Raw genomic sequence first — 19,769 nt, forward strand, 5'->3', positions numbered from 1 at the left:
GAATGTCCAATTCACCTAACAGCGCGTCTTTCGGGACTTTTGAGAGGAAACCGGAGCGCCCGGAGGAAACCCACACAGACACCTGAAGAACGTGCCGACTCCGCACAGACAGTGACCCAAGCCGGGAATCGAACCCAGGTCCCTGGCGCTGTGAAGCAACAGTGCTGACCACTGTGCTACTAACAAGACAATCCCCATCCACTGAGCTGAACCTTAGTTGTCAACATCATTAACAACCCAATGACGACTTTCTCAAAGATGCTACTTCTCGGTCACCCTGGAAACACGCAGCCGCAGAAACAGATGCGGAAGTCAGGTGCGACCCGGGTGGCGTGCCGCGTTGCCATGGAACTGCCAATTCGAAGCTCACGTGCGCCGATAACGGAAGGTGATTGGTGGGATTTAATAGACGCGGGCTGATTGAAAGTAATTTGCTACACGATGGAACCGGAGTGAGCTGCCCTGTGCTCGGAGCCCAATTAAAACCACTCCAATATAGAGCTGCCTTCACCCTACCGCTCACGCTCGCTTTTACTAGGGGGGTGAGGAAGGGGATTTGTTCTGAGCAGGCGAAGGTTCAAACAAACGAAATTTTATTGTGTGTCTCTCTCGCCAGTGAAGTCTTCTTTGTATTTAACTAACAGCAGCATCATGTACAGGAGTAATCCTGCTGCTTTGAAGCGCAATGCTGATCAAGAAAATATTTATTTAGTCCCACAAGTGGGTCCAGTTAGTCAAAAACAGAGGACCGTTTTAGGGGTTCTGAATGAAAATGATCAGCAGAGGCGTTCGCTTTGTCAGGTAATCTGTATTCAGTAAATCCGTTACTTCTGAGGATAGCTTTTTTCGCTTGTTTTAATATATATATATATATATATATATATATATAATTTCTCAACAGTCTGGCTACACCGGCGTTCTTGCGTATTTATTTCGGTGGGTTTGCAAACTGATCCTTTGATTCCTCCTCCTTTCTTGCCCATTCCCGGACAGGTTTCTCTAAAACCGTGTGGCACCGCTGCACTGGGTCCAGACAATGGCTTCACTTCGGCTAAGAGCTGCAGCGGCACTGAGTGTCCGGCTGCTTTCATCTCCAGCTCCAGCTTCAACATCTACATGGAGGATGAAGTCCAGGATGAAGTCGAAGTCTCCGAATGTAACCTGACCTCCGAGCTGGAGACGAAGCTTGGGGAGGTAGGTAACAGCTCCAAGCCAGCGGAGGACTATTGTCTGTTCTTGGATCTTAGTGAAGGTAAGGCTCGATATGGAATCCAGCTCTCTCCCCACACACCCTGCAGGTTATCGCATCCTTTTTTTTTGTCACGACGAACAGAATTGGGTTTGAAGTGTTTAAATCGTTCCTGTTCCCGTTTTTAGTTTTTGCATTGTTCGCTCGTTTCGAAACGCCTGTTAAATGTGCTTCTGTTACATCCCCGCAGTTTCGCCTATGCTAGTGGACTCTTCAATGCGCTCGCTGCGTTCCCATCATGAGGATTCCCATGTACATGTGGATTATCTCGCTGTGGAAGGCTATGCAGAAGACATTTACCAATACCTTCGAGAGGCCGAAGTGAGTGGTTGCACTGCAACAATCTATCTAGAGGGCGTTTTCGCGACTGTTCAATAGCATTGTTTCCCCGAGGGAGCTACTGGCCCGGGTTTGGTCACAGCACTGTCTTTGGCAGCTCGCTCAACTTGCCCACCTTTAAAGCTTGTGTCCCATGTTGTGAAAATCACTTGTAAGCTCTTGCACTAAATGACCCCACCGGCGAAGGGGACAGGCAGTCTGATGCCGGGTTTTCTAGTCTGCTTCAAAAGTTGACGTTTATTTTTGCCTCCAGATTTATCGAAATAAAGCCGGCCGTAAAACCTCACCAAGCTTTATCCAAAGCGCATTGGATTAAATCCTACCTCCATAAACATTTGTCCAACTTTACAAACTCGCACTTGTATTTGAGACGACTGGAGTTCTGATATTGGGGCTTTCCCTACTCTCTCTTCTCCCCCCCCCCCCCCCCCCCCCATTTCGTATGTGTGTAGTGTGAGTCAGACACCGCAAGACTAACAGACACGGCAGCTGATTTCTGCCATGGTTTTTTTTCCCCCAGCCTTCATTCTTCTGTGCAATTTTCTGTTTCAGGAAAAAAGTAGACCGAAGTTTGGCTACATGAAAAAGCAGCCAGACATAACGCCCAGTATGCGATCCATCCTTGTGGATTGGCTTGTCGAAGTCAGCGAGGAGTACAGTTTGCAAACGGAAACCTTGTACTTAGCGATAAACTACTTGGACCGGTTCCTGTCATGCATGTCGGTCCTACGAGGGAAGCTGCAACTTGTAGGGACAGCAGCCATGCTTGTGGCATCGTAAGTTGTTTTTTGGATTTAAGATGGCGAATTGCGGTGAGGTTGGTCCCTCCTTTAGCTAAAAATTGATCATCTCTAGGATTTTGTTCTGTTGTTGGTTCCGGGGATGGGGGGGCATCGCTAGCTAAGACCATATTTATGCCAATTTCTGATTATCCTTGAGTCAACATCATTCTTGAAGCCCATGTGGTGTAGTTGCACCGCACAGTGCTGTCGGGGAAGGAATTCTAGGATTTTGATCCAGACTCCGTAAGGGACAACCATCTAAGGTTTCCTACAGTGCAGAAAGAGGCTATTTGGCTCATCAAGTCTACACCGACACTTTGACAGACAACCCCACCCAAGGAGCAATTTGTCATGGACAATCTACCTAACCTGCACATCTTTAGAATGTGGGAGGAAACCCACGCAGACATGGGGAGACTGTGCAAACTCCACACCGAGGTCAGAATCTGGGTCCCTGGTGTTGAGTCAGCAGTGCTAACCATTGTGCCACCTTGCAGTCAGAATGGTATGTGGCTTGTCATGATATGCAGGCATGCAGATAATGATATACAGACAGACCCCCTCTTGCATTAAATCGAGACCTTCCCATGGTCCAAGGTTGGCATTGACCTCTTCGTGCCAATGGTCGTGACTACGTGTTGATTAACTATTTCTCCAATTTCCCTGAAGTCGTGAAGCTCTGAGACCTCCCATCTCGGACCGTCATCAAAGCCTGTAAGGAGACATTCTCCAGGCATGGTATCCCACTCACTGTCATGAGTGACAATGGCCCGTGCTTCAACAGCCACGAGTGGTCTGTTTGCCAAGTCATAACATGTCACTTCCAACCCACACTATCTGCAGTCCAATGGGAAGGTTGAAAAAGAAGTACACATTGTGAAACAGCTCATCTGCAAGGCCATGGATTCTGCTTCTGACATCTACCTCCTGCTGCTTGCGTACAGGGTGACCCCACTGTCCACTGGCATGTCGCCGGCTCAACTCCTGGTGAACAGGGACCTGCAGACGACACTTCCAGCCATACACTTGCCCAACCTGGACCAGCTCCCGGTGTTGCAGAAAGTGCAGTAGCTCTGAAACCAGCAAAAGCAGGACTATGATGCTCATGCCACCGATTTGCTCGTGTTATCCCCGGCAGACACTCTGGATCATGATACCGGATGGTGGCTGGTCTGCTCCAGCTGTCGTTGTTCGACAGGCTGCGACCCGCTTGTATGTTGTACGTATGGCTGATGGTTCTGTTGTGCGACGAAACAGATGGGCACTGTGCAAAGTTGCCTGCCCGCAACCGTTTTCTTCTCCGTTTCTGTCTGTTTTGCCACCTCCTGATACCTCTAACTACGAGGCCACCAGTCAGGCTTCCATCCTGCCTGTCAAGGCACCATCGTCCCCACCACCATCTCTGGCGGTCGACAAGGATCAGACGCAAGCCCCAGAGACTGGACTTGTGAACATTTATTTTGTTTGCTGTGTTCTGTTTTCTCACATTAGACAGCTGTCTTCACATGTAAATAAGTTCACGTATGTCACCGATTCACGTATGTCACAGAATGTTCCCATAGGCCAACAAAAAAAAGTCATTATATGCAGATAATGATATACAGGCAGCTAATGAATGGAGAGCAGGACATGACAATGAGCAGGCAGGACACTTGGTGGTGGTATCTCACTATAAAAGGCACGAGGCACTCACACTCTGCCTCTTTCCACTGATTAACACCTACAGTGAGTCAGGGTGTATGTACCGTATCACACCACCAGCACGTGGCTAAGCTAGTCTGGTTCAGTCAGACAGTAACCACACTTGGGTTAGCAGAGAGTTGAACTCAGAACTGTGCTACTGGTTCAATAAATCAGATTGAACTAACTTCCCAGGTCTGGAGTATCTTTTGGTTAAAGCTGCATCCAGTTGCAGCCTGTTATCCCAGAGTACATAACACAACAGCTTGGAGGGGAACTTGCAGGTGGTGCATCTGCTGGCTGCCTTGTTCTTCTAAGTGGTAGAGGTTGAGTTTGGAAGTTGTTGAAGCCTTGGCAAGCTGCTGGAGTGCATCTTGTACCTGGTGCACACTACTGCCACTCTGCACCCCATGGTGATTGGAGTGATTATTGTGGTAGATGGGGGGCTTTGACCTGGATTGAATCTTTGGACTGTGGGAGGAAACCGGAGCACCCGGAGGAAACCCACGCACTGGGAGAGTGCAGACTCTGCACAGACAGTGAACCAAGCCGGGAATCAAACCTGGGACCCTGGAGCTGTGAAGCAATTGTGCTAACCACCATGCTACAGTGCTGCCCAGGTCTGAATATTATCCATGTCTTGCTGCATATGGGCACAAGACTGCTTCAGTGCCTGAAGAATCATGAATGCTGCAGAATATTGTGCAATCATTAAAAAAAACCACTTCTGCCCATCTGGTGCAGGGAAGGTCCTTAATGAAGCATCCGATGGCTGGGCTTGGACACTGACCTGAGGACCTCTTGCAGCAATGTCTTGATGAAGATGATTGAGCTCCCACCACCATCTCAGTGGGGAGTTTCCCTCTTATTGACCTCTGCTTTGCTAGGTCTTTGATGCTACACTGTCAGATGCTCCTCTCCTATGTCCATGTTTGGATCAAGAATGTAATGAGGTCAGGTACTGAGTGGCCCAGGCATCAATGAGTAGGCTATTGCTGGAAAGTGCTGTCCCGTGTGATAGAGTATTGTTGACAATTTCTCATCACTTTGCTGACTTGAGAGTTAATTGGTTGGCTTCAATTTGTCTGCCCTTTGTGGACAAAACATACCTAAGCAATTTTCCACACCTGGTAGATGCCAGTTGCAGTTGTACGAGCCATACTTAGCCAGGGGAGCAGCTAGTTATGAAGACAGGTGCTTCAGAACTATGGCTGGAATGTGGTCTGGTATCATAGCCTTTTGAAATGGGCTCTTAAAATACATATCTATTTTTTTAAAGGAACAATTGTGTATATTTTCCCACCTAGGAAATATGAAGAAATCTATCCCCCAGAAATAGATGAATTTGTCTACATAACAGATGACACCTATACAAAAAAGCAACTCTTGCGCATGGAGCATCTCCTACTCAAGGTTTTGAGTTTTGACATGACTGTTCCAACAGTCAACCAGTTCCTAACACAGTTTTTGAAGGAGGAAGGGATTGGTGGACAAATGGGAACTCTAGCTATGGTATGTATATCTAATTTCTGGATGTCTAAATCCCTGAAGTTCAACGTGAATAGAGGAACTGGTTCTGAATATGCAATAGAAATGACTCTTGGATGAAGGTAATTTAACTTCTGTGACACCTGGGTATGATTAAATTAGCTACTGCAGCATGATGTCAATTCAAATAATAAAAAGTGGGGTGTGTATCATGGATTTGAAGTAATGCCACTGGACCAATAAAAGCAAATGGGAAATCCCAAAATCATTTTTCCCTTTTTCTTTGCCTCCCATAAGTGAGAGATCTAAAATGTACACTATACAAACGTTTTACTGAAATTCAAAAGGGTGAAAAAAACGTTTGTAAAATTATGGAGGGACAGTGCAGCTTGTTCACTCGCAAATCTAAAAATGAGGTTTTATCTGTTAGTGGCAACTGTTCAAAACAAGTCAGCCCATGTCTATACTGGCCACAAGAGAAAACAATATAGTTGCTCACTTTAATGCCACTTTTCCTACTTCAGATCCACATCCAGGTCTGCCTCAACCACTCCCAGATACCCTCTGGGTTAAAATATTTTCCTCATCGCCTCCAATCCTTCTACCAATCACCTTAAATTACTAGAACTGTACGCAACTGCAGCTTTGGCCTAGCCAGTGTTTTATACAATTCCGTCATTACATACCTGCTTTTGTATTCATCCAATAAAGGAAAGCATTCCATGTACTTTCCACCTGTCGACATTGTCTGCAAATTTCTCATCATGCCATCCCATTTTATAAAAATAAAGCAAACAACCAAAGGACAAATTCAGGACTAACTATTACTTGATAGGTAGTAAGTGTTCATTGCTGTTTTTGGATCCAGTGAAACTGATAAGTGGCACGTTTTTATTTTTATTGTCTGAAGCAAAATCTCAATTCAAAGGGGAAAATTTGACCTGTTACTGTCCACTAATCCCATTGGCTTTATGGAAGTGGCCTTCTTGCGCCTAGTTGCTTGTCTGAACTTCCATTCTGGAATTGGCAAGCCTCAATATTCTAATTTTGAGTCATCAGATTCTGTTGGCTAATAAAAGCTGGCAAAATAAATTCTCTGGGTATTAAATTTATTCTATGCTAAGGTAACAGGAGGGCTATATTTGCTGTGAATTAAAATTTGCTGGGCATCAACTGTTCATTTTTGTAGCTACATGCCTTGTTCAAACAAATAACAAAAATCCCCAATGGTTAATTTATTGGCCCATCGTCACTATGCTAATATCAAACCCGAAGGGAGGAAGGCCACTGGTTGTCTGAACTGATTCAAAGCTGACCTCCTGGGGGCAGGGGGTCAGTAGTGATCTTGAATATGCATCCTTAACTATTGTAGACCCTGGACCCTGTGCCAGTCAGTATGTTACTCTAGATGTCAAGTTCATGTCCACTCTGCACTAGGTGCATGACCTAAGTAAAGGACTAAGTGTCCAGGTGAAATGCTTTTAACCAATCCTGTATACCCTTCGGGTGGACCGAACTTTCCAATGCTGTTTGGGGGTACATCCAAGAGTTCTCGCATTCAGCATTTATCCCTAACCAAGCTAGGTAATTATGTTATCCCTAATCATGTTAATAGACATGGGTTCTTATCACTTCATGTTTGTCTCCAGGAGCACTTGAGCTTTGCTAATTTTATTTAGCAAACAATTTCTAATCCTATTTCTCCAAATTTGAATAGAAATGCCCCATGGCCAGGTTAAATGAGGGGATGTTATAATTACAGTAGAACATTCTCAAATTGATAACCTCACTATGGTGAAATGAGTCAAATAATTCCAACTGAAAGATTTAAAGCTAGTTTTGTCCTTGTTGCAAAGCTACACATTGTGCCAGTTGTATGAAAGTTGGGGCTTTTCCTACTGAGAATTCTGACCATTTAAGTAGCACCAGGTCTAACATGTGACTGCCAACTCCTTGTCTCTAATTCCTGGCAAAATAAAATGATTGTTGCACACCTGATGAGAATTCTGTGTTCTATGCCTCTTGGATAGCTAACTCTACAAGTCAACCAATTTCACGTTGCTGGATGGGGGTGTACCAAGTAAATTATGTTGACTGTAGGTTTGAGTCTTGACATGTTCATAGTGTCATAAAGCACAGACGAGGCCCATAGAGTCTGCACTGGTCAAAACAACCACCTAACCATTCTAATCCTATTTCCCAGTACTTGGGACCATAGCCTTGTATGCCTTGGGATTGCAATTTATTCTGTGAGCAAATGTCTGCAGTGCATGAAACAGAATTATAATTAAGAATGCAACTGATGAGAAATCCTGGAAGCTTGTGGTAGACTTTGTGGCCTAAATTTTTTTTTGTATAGGCCTGTCTCCTTTTCTCCAATTAAGTATGAGTAATAATGGCAGCAGTGCCTGTCATTGTGGATTTGGATTCCAATATCTGTCCATTAATGGCATTTTCATTGACCAGTGTTAATATTTGACAAGACTAAATTCCCCATCTTTACTGAGGCTCTCTATATCTAAGTTGAACCATCAATGAAGTAAGAGGCAAACATATTAAAACCTGGTTGATTAATTGTGAAGTTAATTCTCTGCAATAGTTCTTCAAGAAGCAAGTGGGCAAGCTGAAACAGTCAACGGATATGAAAATGGACATTGAAGATGTGAAACTTGTGCAGAAGTGAACATCTTTCTAAAATGGGGCACTGGGGGGGGATTTGCACCCAAGTCCAGATTGAGGGGCTAGCTAGGGAGTGATTGAACTTGATGATGCTGTGGAATTGTTAGTGGATGTCATTGGTTTCTAGGTTAACAATGTGCATTAGTTTTCAAATTGGAGCTGTCTCCATGCTTTGTAACCTGCTCTGTCCAACACAAGACTGACCCCTGGGTGATTGTTGTGCCAGACCTTTGGGTTCCTCAAAATTAAGTACTTGATTGCACAGTAAACTTGGCCATTCAATTTGTGCAATCTTTTTAGGAAACATTTAAGAAGCTCTCTTTGCCAAAGGTCACCTGAAAGTTGTTTCAGAGAAACCAGTCGTACTGATTTAGCTAACAATCTCTCTCCAATCCACAGTACATAGCTGAGTTGAGTTTACTAGAAGCTGATGTATGTCTGAAGTATGCACCCTCTCTGATGGCAGCAGCTGCATATTGCTTGGCAAACTACACAATCAACAATGCTTTTTGGGTAAGCTTTTGTGCCAATAACAAACTACAGCATTTAACATCAGTTCTGGAAATACACTACAGGCCAATATCCACCTTCCATTGGAGTTAATCCAAGGGGGGGGGGGTCCCCGTTCTCCCCCCCCCCCCCCCCCCCCCCCCCCCCCCCCCCGGGGGGGGGGTCCCCGTTCTCCCCCGGGGGGGGGGGGGGGTCCCCGTTTCCCCCCCCCCCCCCCCCCAGACAAAAATGGGATCTGACTCTTGCCTGAAGAGAAGACAAGGCAAGGATTGAAAATGCTGTATGCTGCTGCCAGGCTGCCACACTGGCGGCGTATCCAACCTTTAATTAAACATGACCCTTCACCGGGCAATCTGAGGCGAAGGCTACAACATTGGCCCCCTTCCCCTCCAGTTCTGGCTCCTCCGAGACCCCCAAAGATTGCCACCATAGTTTCTGGCCTACTCCCCCCCCCCCCCCCCCCCAATCCCCACTAACTTAGATAACGTCCCAAACATTCCCAAATTCCTGCAGCCCCAGAACATGTGAGCATGATTCATTGGTGCAATTCCCTCACCCATCAGCCACCCTCTGGAGGAACCCACTCATCTCACCCAAGTTATGTGCACCATCTTAACTGAATCAAGCTCCTCCTCGTGCAGTAGGTTCAGTTCACCCACCACATCGCCGCAAACCATAGTCCCCAACCGATTTCCCTCCCAACTCCTGCCACTTGCGCTTTATCCTCACCACCTGTCCTGCCCTCCCCCAAGTCGTCAGGATGCAGCAGTTGCATGAACGTTTACTCTGGTAGCTTGGGGAAAATCCACCACTCCTTTGCACAAAGTCCCACACCTGTATATACTTAAACTCACTGCCCCACAGCCCATCCAGTCCCACAAACTTGTCTTGGACCCTATCTCAAACTGCTCTAGCTCTGCCTCCCTCCACTTCCCGTACATCCATTACCACAGGAAGTAGTTATGCTAAAACTGTGAATATATTCAAGAGGCGGCTGGATATAGCACTTGGGGAGAATGGGATCAAAGGCTATGGGGAGAACTGGATTAGGCTATTGAGTTGGATGATCAGCCATGATCGTGATGCATGGCGGAGCAGGCTCGAAGGGCCAAAAGGCCCCCTCCTGCTCCATCTTCTACCTTTTCTGTATATTCCCCCCCCGACACACGGTAGTATCACCACAAACGCTCTTTCCAGCTTGAAATGTCTCCTCAACTGGTTCCATATCCTGATTGTTGACTGCACCATCAGACTCTCCTGTACAGAGCCAATAACAATGGGGCCATCACCAGGGCCCACCCTCCAGACTAAACCCCCAACAGGACTCTCCTCTCCAGCCTGATCCACTCTTCATATTTTTATTAGAATTTTTCAGTTTTAACATTAGACATATAAAAACACAATATTTACAGAATGAGATGTTTCATGCACCCCTTTCCTCTGCCTCCTCTCTGGCTCCATCTTAGTGCTGCCTTCTGCCATGGGTGTTGTATTCTTTTTGTGACTTGTTGCTGTTGCCCCTATGGCTTTGCTGGAGGGTGCTCTCTGCATCTAACCAACCCCCTGCCACTCTTTCCTCATGCCCCTTCCTGATGCTTCACTGGCTTTCTTCCTTACTGCCCCCCCCCCCACCCCACTTCTTCCTATCTGTTCTGTGCGACCCTGTCTGCATTCATTTGCCGCCCCCCCCCCCTTTCTTCTGAATCACTATTGGCTTTGAGCAGGCTGATGAATAGCTTTGTGGAAGCCCCCTGGTGTATTTGATCTTCTCCAGGTGGAGAAATCCCGACATGTTCTCCAGTGTGCAATTAAGGAAGCAAGGGCATTGGCCTTCTTCCCTATGTGTAGTTCGAGAAGACTGCCACACTCCGGCACAGCTCCACCCTCACCCCCACAACCGTGGGACATTGTCTTGAAGAAGGCTATCCGGAACCTGACCAGTCTGGAGCAGGCCCAGAGTCTGTGGGTGTGGTTGGCCAGGCCTCCCTGGCACTGTTCACACTTCTCCTCCACCCCTGGGAAGAAGCTATTCATTCAAGTTCTGGTTAGGTGTTCTGTGTGTGCACCACTTTAGACTGCATGTGCAGGCAGAGGTGGAGTTGACCCTACTTGGTGATTTGCTCCAGAGTCCCTGCTCTACTTCAGTCCCACACATGCTTCCATTTCTGTCTTGCTCCATCTAATGGTGTAAATGTCCCCACAGTTCCCCTTCTCCCTATCTTCCATCTCCAGCAGTTCCTCCAGCCATGTCTCTTGGGCCCCTAGGGTAGCTCATCGTCTCATTGTGGAGAATATTTGTAAATGTCGCAGCTCCAGTCTCTCGAGTCTGTCCCCCATGTAAACGTCCCAGGCTGTTAACATCTGCTGCTCTTCTCTCTTTTTCTCTCTTCTCTCTTCCCTCTCTTTCTTCCCCCCCCCCCCCCCCCCCCCCCCCCCACACACACACACACCCCATTCCTTGTTCAGCTCCAGCCTCACCCATTCCGTACTCTATTCCCTTTCCCATCCCCTCACTCTTTCGGCTGTGGCTGCCCAGTGGTAGTATTGCAAGTTTGGGCGGGCCAGACTGTCCATGTTTCTTCTCCTCTGCGGATTCTCTCCTTCCCCCACCACACAAGCCACGATCATTTTCGGCCTTGAGGCTGAAGATCGTTCGGGATCTAAACAGGAAGAGGAACCTTTGTGTCCTGACCTTTGGTTCCCCAGGTAGCGGAATTTGCTTTGGGATAGTTTGGATGGTAGACCCTCCAGTTCTGTCACTCGCCTGTCTGGATTCACCAGGAATGCCTCGCTCTTGCCCAGGTTGGGTTTGTAGTCCAAGAAGGCCCAAACTCTTCCTGGAGCTTCATGATTACCTTCAAGCCATTCTGCAGTCCTGAGATGTGGAGGTTCATAGAATTTACAGTGCAGAAGAAGGCCTTTCAGCCGATGAGTCTGCACCGGCCCTTGGAAAGAGCACCCTACTCAAGCCCACTCCATCACTCTCTCCTGGTATCCCAATAACCCCATCCAACCTTTTTGGACATGGGCAATTTAGCATAGCCAATCCACCTAACCTGCACATCTTTGGAGTGTGGGTTTAATTGCCAGGGTGAACAGGAGTGGGGACACTGGCATCCCTGCCATGTGCCGCTGTGCAACTGGGAAGTATTCAGTGCTGGTGGTGATGGTCCAAATGCTCTCCTTGGGGGTGTTGTACAGGAGTTACCACCCAGGAGGTGAACCCCACCCCTAGCCCAAACTGCTCCAGTCCCTCCAGGCCTTTTCTGCACCCAGGGAGACTATCATCTCTGGGGTTCTGTCCTCAGATGGGGTCAGTATCGCATTCAGCAGCTGTCTGATGTTCACAGTTAGCAGTCTACCCTTGGGTTACGCCTATCTGGTCCTCTGCGACCATCTCTGGTATGCAGTTCTCCAGTCGAAGTATTTTCGCATCAACGTTGCACAGCAAAATGGGTCTATTATCTGCTTTGTCGGGTTATTGTCTTTATTGGGTATCAATGATATAGTGGCCTGTGTAAGCATTAGAGGCAGGGTACCCCTCTCTAGCAAGTCTACGAGCATCTCCCATGGGTGCAGAGCCAGGGCTGGTGCAAGCTTTTTCTAGAATCCTGCCAGGAACCCATCCTGGCACCTTCCCTGCCTGCATGAAGTTGATGCTCTCCATGACCTTTCCCAGTCTTGTTGGTGCTTCCAGCTCCCTCCGTCTATTGTCCCCCACTAGTAGTCCATCGAGGAACCGTTTTATCCAGAGCCCCTGTTGGGGGGGCTTAGAGGTGTACAGTCACTGAAAGAAGGCCTCAAATGCTTGGTTGACCTTTTTTGGTTATCAGTTTGCCTCTGCTGTCCTTTTCCTGTGCTATTTCCCTTGTGACTGCCAACTTTCTCAGCTGGTGAGCCAACCGGTGGCTAGCCTTTTCCGTGCTCCTAAAGGGTCCCCAGTGTCTGGCGGAGTTGGTGCACTGCCTTCCTGCTAGATAGCTGGTCTCCAGTCCATTTGTAGATTTTCTCTCCTCCAAACGTTTTGGAGTATTTTCTGTTGACCTCCAGCTGCCTAGCTGTCCCCTCTTTCCCTGTGTCCCCTCTTTCCCTGTCTATGTTCTTTGTAGGCTATAATCTCTCCCCTAATCGCCGCCTTCAGCACCTCCCAAAACCACCCCCCCCCGGCCTGTCTTTTTCCATGTTCTGGGGTTTGATCGGTCTATCAATGGGTCCTGTACACAGTTAAAAGTCTCCCCCACCATGATTAGTCAGGTGTGTCAATGTTGGGGATTTCTGCCATGGTCTTCTTTATAAAATCCATGCCATCCCAGTTGGGTACCAGACTTACCAGTGCCCCATCCAGGACACCTCTGACCATGACCTACTGTCCCACTGGGTCCATAACCATCTTTGGTGCCCAAAACACCATTCTCTTAATCAAGATACCTACTCCCCAAGCCCTCGTCCCATAATATGAATGATGCATCTGTCCCACCCAGCCCCCTGCAGTCGGTCCTTCTCCCTCGCGTGTCTCTCTTTGGAGGAAGACTATCAATTTTCTCACTGGGCTGTTGAGCACCCTGACATTCCAGCTGATAATCCTGGTGGGGTTTTGTCCCTGTTTCTCTCTCCCCGCCCCCTTTTCCGCAGGGTCAACCATACTTACCTGGTGGACGTGACCCTGCACTGCGGGGTTTGTCTTTGTTCGGGGGCTGTCCAAAATGGCAACGGTCACTGTTCTCACCGAGGCTGGGCCCCTGCAATCTCTGTGGGGTGAGAGGCACCCCCAACATGGCCACGAACTGTGTGTACGGCATATGGGTGTGCCCCTGCACTCCAGAGTTTCCCTTTGTCCCAGGACCCTCCTCCCCTCCAAAGCATCTGTTCGTGGTGCCATCTCGTTCCATCAACCTGCACCTTGCCCATCCCTGCCCCTGTGGTTCCCCCCCCCCCCCCCCCCGATCGTGTGGGAGGGAGGCGGAGGCCGTTCGAGTTGTCAGTCTCTGAGGGCCCTGCATCTCGTCCACCCGCTGCTCTTGGTCTTTCTCTTCGGTCCTGCCATTGCTACGCCTTCGAGCCCTGTTCACTGGCATGTTGTGGTGATGCTCCAAACCCCTCCAGCAGACCCATGATTCTGCCCATGCACTCCAGAAGACCTGATATGAATAACAGCAGGTCGTCTGTGTGACACCTGGTACTCCCTGCTCCCCTCAATCCCTCGCCATGCAGTTGACCCCAGAAGGCTGCACCAGTGCAAATAACAATGCAACAACGGGCACCCCTGTCTCATTTCCCTGTGCAACCTGAAACACGCTCATCTCTTCTCATTGTACAGAGGCTTGCCACCAGGGATGCATACCAAAGGTGCACCCACAACACAAACTAATTCAACAGCCTCCCAATATTGCTGGAGTGCTGCCTACCCTTCACATAACCTGTTTGATCAGTGGAGACCAGCTCGGACATCCCTCCATCCTACCTACCAACTCCTTCGCCAATACTGTCACATCTGTGTTTAACCGAGATGGGCCTGTATGACACACGCTCCAGTGGATTGATGCTTGTGACAGTGTTGTTGGCAACTCTCCACTCCTCTTTGCTCCCTCCCCCCCCCCCCCGCCCCTTCCTCCTCCTCTCCTCCTCCTCCACCCTCACTGAACACCCCCATCAGGTGGGGGGCCAAAGGTTGCAAACAGCTCATAAAACTCCACTGGAAAGCTGTTAGGCCCTGGTGCCTTCCCCAACTGCATTCCCCGATTCTATCTATCACCTCCCCCAGCGGCTCTTCCAATGCCTGCCTCTTCCCCTCCACCAAGCTCAGCCTTGTAAACTTCTCTTAGTATCCCCTGAGCACTCTTATCTTTTCTGGCTCTGACACCGCCTCTCCCTTTTCTGCCCTCTCCTTTTTAAAATCTCCCTAGAAGCTGCCTGATTCCACAATTTGGGCCAATATACGACTTGCCTTCTCTCTATATTCATCCTGCACCTCCACAGCTGTCCCACTGCCTTGCCCATTGGCAGCATGTCAAACTGCCCCTGCAATCTCTTCCCCTCTGCCAGCAACTCCTTTGTGGGGGCCCCTGAGTAACTCCTCCACCTTGCATCTTGTCCAACAGTCACCTGTGTTCCTTCCTTCCTCTTCCTATGAACCTAAACCAAATCTCCCCTCCAGTCACTACCTTCAACACTTCCCAGAACGTGGCCGCCAACCTCCGCCTTCTGATTAAGCTCCACATAGTTCCTAATCGCCAGTCTCGCCTTTCCATAAAATGCCTTGTCCGCCAGAAGTCTTGAATCCAACATCCATCTTGGCCTTTGCACCTGCCCCAAACTAAGCCTGACATCTAGCCAATGTGGCTCATGGTCCGAAATCACAGTTCCTGCAGATTCTGCCCCCATCACCGCTGCCCAACTCACCACAACATGCGAGAAGGAGTACTCCCTCCATGGATCCACCAAGCCCATAAATTCCGCCAGCTCCTTCAACATCCTCTACCTTCCCATTGACTTGGGGCTCCACTTGACCACCCTCTGCTCTATTATGCAGTTGAAAACCCTGCCCCAAATCCCTGCCTATCCAAGTCTGGAATCTCCTCCGGTATTGTCTTTTTACTGTCCATCTCTCTCAACCAGTCACTGCCTCTGCTGTCAAAATTGCTCCACCTGAGGTTTTCCTGCAGATGACCCTTCTCCCTCCACCATACTCACAATTGGTGATGTGTCACAGGTGTCTTCCAACTCCTTAGCCATGTCCTTCTGTCTCTGCCAGGTCTGATAGCCAGTAGACATGCCAATCCAGGGCCGAACCTCTTCTCCACCTCCACTCTACTTTTCTGCCGAATATACATTGATAACTGGTTAAATGCCAAAACCATTGCCTTCCAGCCAGAGCTGCCCTGTGTGATCACTCACTCCATGGCTACCACTGGAAGTCCCTGTAATAAGGATCTCTACCTAATATTGATCAATCGCCTGCCATGAAAGAACACTTTGCACCACCAATCACAGTGCCCAGCAGGGAGACTGACGAACTGTTCCTGGAACTTGCAGCATAGTCTTTTCCTTAGCCATGATTTGAGGATAATACCAGAGGATATCCAGTTTCTGCTGCTTAATTAGGCATTCCATCACTTACAATTTTCCCACTTAGGGCAACACCGTGGTAGCACTGCAGTCTCACGGTGCCGAGGTTCCAGCTTCAATCCCGGCCCTGGGTCACTGGCCATGTGGAGTTTGCACATTCTCCGTATTTACGTGGGTTTCGCCCCCACAACCCAAAGATGTGCAGGGTAGGTGGATTGGCCACGCTAAATTGTCCCTTAATTGGAAAAAATGAATTGGGTACTCAAATTTTTTATTTTAAAAAAAATAATAAAAATCCCACTTGCTGCTGCTGCCCTGCATGCTAACATTGGCTAGTTCAACTAAGGAATATATTGAATTCTTGACCGTGCTCAAACTAAGCATATTTTGGAAACTTATAATAACATCTTTGTCTGTTTGACAGCCTGAACCACTTGCTACATTTACTGGTTACTCATTGGTTGATATTGTACCTTGTCTGAATGATATGCATAAGACCTTCCTTCAAGCCAAATTCCAGCCACAACAAGCCATTAAGGAAAAATACAGGAGCTCCAAGTAAGTCAGATTTTTAAATCCATAGGAAGTTTTTCTGTAAAACAATCTTTTTTTTAAAAAAAAAAAAAAAACCTTTCTCCCCAGGTATCTGAGAATTTCTCTCATTGAGCCTCCAGCAACATTGCCTCTGCATGCACTTAAAGACAATTGAAGGATGAACACTCTTGTAGGATTAAACTGGAGCACTGACTTTTATTAAATGACTGAACTGGTCATAAACACTTGAGGACTGCTGCTAATCAACTCCATGGCTGACTGCTGTTGGATTGTGACCTTGGTTTTATAGAATATTTTAAGGTGCAATTTTTAAACCAGTATTAAATTTTTAATCTTTTATTTATAAGGGAACTCTTGGATTCAGTGAGAAATTGTTAATAGTGACTGTTCAAATGTCGTACTGCTTCATGAACAGTTGTAAATGCAAATAGCATTTCTCACTTGCATTAGACAGGTGGCTGGAATGAGTGTTTGTACTTTGTATTTGGACAAACAATAAAGCATTTTTAAAAAAACAAAGAAAAAAAAAACCTTGTAATATGGTGTCCTTGGATGACATGAGGGGCCAAGGATTATGCATAAGGCCCAAGATTGAAGCAAGCTTCAGGGAGAGATGTACTTAAACTTGCAAATTTCCTTCATCTAACAGTACCAAATTTCTAAACTTTAATCTGCTCGTGATCTATTCCATACATTCATTTTGAGGCTTTTTTGAAGTGGATCAGTAATTGAGGGTTCAATGCAGCCTCTGATCCATGCCTTCATTCTTTCAATGGGTTGAAGGTGTGTTGCTAGGCTACTGTTCAAATTGATATCTAACCATTGGTGCACAAATTGTAATCCTGTAAATTACTTGACTCGTAACATCTATTTTCCCAGTTGTTTGCTGTCCCCTGATAGGATTTTGATTCCTTGGGCTCCAGTTTCCAAGTGATGACCACATTTGTAAATTTGAGTGGCCACGCACTGTTTGGCACAGCCAATTTCTTTACTAATTCCCTAAGAAGGGATCTTGCAGTTCTTGCCAGGTTTATTGTGACGCCTACCAAAATTCAGTTGACTAAACTGCCCTTAAAGTAGCCTGGCAAGAAGCTTCCATCAGACTACTGCAAAGAACAACATCCATATCAACTGCAGTAGATCAAAAACTATGTTTACTCTAACCATGGATGGGTATTACCTGGCCTTGCAAATATTACCCAGGTACCATAGCCAGCATAAGGAGGCTAGGAGATTTCACTGAGTTTTTGATGCAAGGAAAATATTAGAGAACTTGCAACTAGATGAGACCTTTTATTAATGGCATTTCAACAATTCAACAGGACGCAGGATGCAGGTCTCAAAGAGCAATCCATTGCTCATTCCTTGGGAATGTGTTCCTGTGAGCTGGCACAATTTAACATTCTCTTTGCAAATAAGAGTATGAAAGTGGGGAACTATTGGTGAGACCTCACCTGGAGTACTAACAGTTTGGGTCCCTTTTTGAGGATGGATGTATTTGCACTAGATGAGGTTCACTTGATTGCAGAGATAAGTGGTTTGTCTAGAGATTTTGAGTTCAGGCCTATACTCAGTTAAAAAGAATGAGGGAGATCTAATTAAGAGAAGATATTGACAAAGTATAGTGAATGCTTCTTGTGGGGCAATCTAGGGGGTAGCCAGTTTCAAACGGATGAGAAATTACTTTTCTCAAAGGGTAGTGAATCTGGAATTCACCCCCACCCCCACACCCCCCCAAGAGTGCAGTGGATGCCAGGACATAGAGCAAACTCTGTTAGGTTATGGAGAGGAGTTGAGGCAGATGAGAGAATCCATTATCATATGAATGGAGGAGCAGACTCTTAAGGGTTGATTGCATACTCTTAATTCTTATGACTCCCTTGAGTAAATGTGCTTGCTCCCTGGTGATCATGTGATGTGTAAAAGGTATTTCCTGTATAATACTCAACCAATTAACCAAATAGTTATATTGACTATTAAAGAACAAAGAACAATACAGCACAGGAATGGGCCACTTTGGCCCTCCAGTCATGATACCAACCTTTGCCAAAACCCTCAGCACTTCTTTGTGCCGTATCCCTCTATACCCACTATATCCATTGTCCATATGCATCTGCTTATACAACCTCCCCTGGCAACACATTCCAGGCACTCGTCATTCTCTGTTTATTTTATTTTTTTAAACCTACCCCTCACATCTCCTCTAAACCTTGCCCCAGACCTTAAACCTATGCCCCCTGGTGACTGACCCCTCTTCCACCCTGGGAAAGGGTGTCTGCCCATCCACTGTATCCATGTTCCTCAATCTTGTAGACCTCTTATCAGGTCGCCCCTCAACCTCTGGCTTTCTCGTGAAAGCAGTCAAGAGTCTATTCAGCCTCTCCACATAGCTAACACCCTCCAGACCAGGCAACATCCTGGTGAACCTCCTCTGCACCCTCTCCAAAGCCTCTCATCCTTCTGGTAGTGTGGCGACCAGAATTGTGTGCAATATTCCAAGTGTGGCCTTACCAAGGTTCTATACAACTGTAGCATGGCTCGCCAGTTTTTATACCCTCTGCCTGTCCAATGAAGGCAAGCATTCCGTATGCTCGACTACCTTGTCCACTTGTGTTACCACCTTCAAATATCTGGGGACCTGTGTGCCCAGATCTCCAACTTTCTATATTCAAGAGTTTTGCCATTTGCGGTATTTCCATTTTGTTCGAGCTACTAAAATGCATTGCCTCACATTTTGTCCAGATTAAACTCCGTTTGCCATTTCTCGGCCCAAGTCTCCAACCTATGTCCTGCTGCATCTTCTGACAATCCTCAACACATTGTTCTTATCTTATTCTTCAATACCAGTCAGAATTCTTTCTGCTGTTATTGAAATTTGCACATGGTTCCATTTTCTTATTGGTGATAGCAAAGTAATTGAAATACAATGTTAGATATCTCCATGTTTAACTTTCTGCATAATTTCAAAAATGCATCCAAAGAATGGTAGCACTGTGGTTAGTGCTGTTGTTTCGCAGCACCAGGATTCCAGGTTTGATTCCTGGCTTGGTTCACTGTCTGCATGTTCTCCCTATGTCTGCATGAGTTTCCTCCGGGTGCTCTGGTTCCTCGTACAAGTCCTGGGGTGAATTGGACATGCTGAGTTCTCCCTGTGTACTTGGATCAGGCACTGGAGTGAGTCGGTTATTTTCAGTAACTTCATTGCAGTGTAATGTAAGCCTACTTGTGACGATAATAATGATTATTAAGACCCATGATATTTCCTGCACATAGCCAAAGATGTATTTTTCAGTGTAGTCACTGTTGTAATGCAAGATGCATGACTGCCTATTTGCCCACAACAAGCTTTTAAAACTGCAATGTGCTGAGACCCTAGACTGGAGGTATTGGTCAGAACAAAGAGAACTCCCTTGCTGTCCTGT

At 47.0% G+C, this 19,769-nt stretch overlaps 1 protein-coding gene across 1 annotated transcript; it reads left to right on the forward strand.

The window, feature by feature from the left end:
• Positions 1-451: 451 nt before the first annotated feature.
• On the forward strand, positions 452-16,844 carry ccna1 (cyclin A1). The gene is made up of 8 exons (XM_072475964.1): positions 452-801; positions 994-1,252; positions 1,440-1,570; positions 2,141-2,364; positions 5,358-5,562; positions 8,617-8,730; positions 16,217-16,350; positions 16,435-16,844. Exons 1-8 carry the CDS (start codon positions 652-654, stop codon positions 16,499-16,501), a joined length of 1,284 nt encoding a protein of 427 aa, XP_072332065.1. The 5' UTR covers positions 452-651; the 3' UTR covers positions 16,502-16,844.
• Positions 16,845-19,769: the final 2,925 nt, after the last annotated feature.

This window comes from Scyliorhinus torazame, chromosome 15, assembly GCF_047496885.1.
Source record: "Scyliorhinus torazame isolate Kashiwa2021f chromosome 15, sScyTor2.1, whole genome shotgun sequence".
NCBI classification, from domain to species: Eukaryota; Metazoa; Chordata; class Chondrichthyes; order Carcharhiniformes; family Scyliorhinidae; genus Scyliorhinus; species Scyliorhinus torazame.

What these genes read in the sequence shown, in the direction of transcription:
- ccna1 (XM_072475964.1), top strand. Translation starts at nt 652, where the DNA reads ATGTACAGGAGTAATCCTGCTGCTTTGAAGCGCAATGCTGATCAAGAA. An exon ending in GTTCTTGGATCTTAGTGAAG is followed by an intron (nt 1,253 to 1,439) that starts GTAAGGCTCGAT and finishes ACATCCCCGCAG; the next exon opens with TTTCGCCTATGCTAGTGGAC. An exon ending in GAAAAATACAGGAGCTCCAA is followed by an intron (nt 16,351 to 16,434) that starts GTAAGTCAGATT and finishes CTTTCTCCCCAG; the next exon opens with GTATCTGAGAATTTCTCTCA.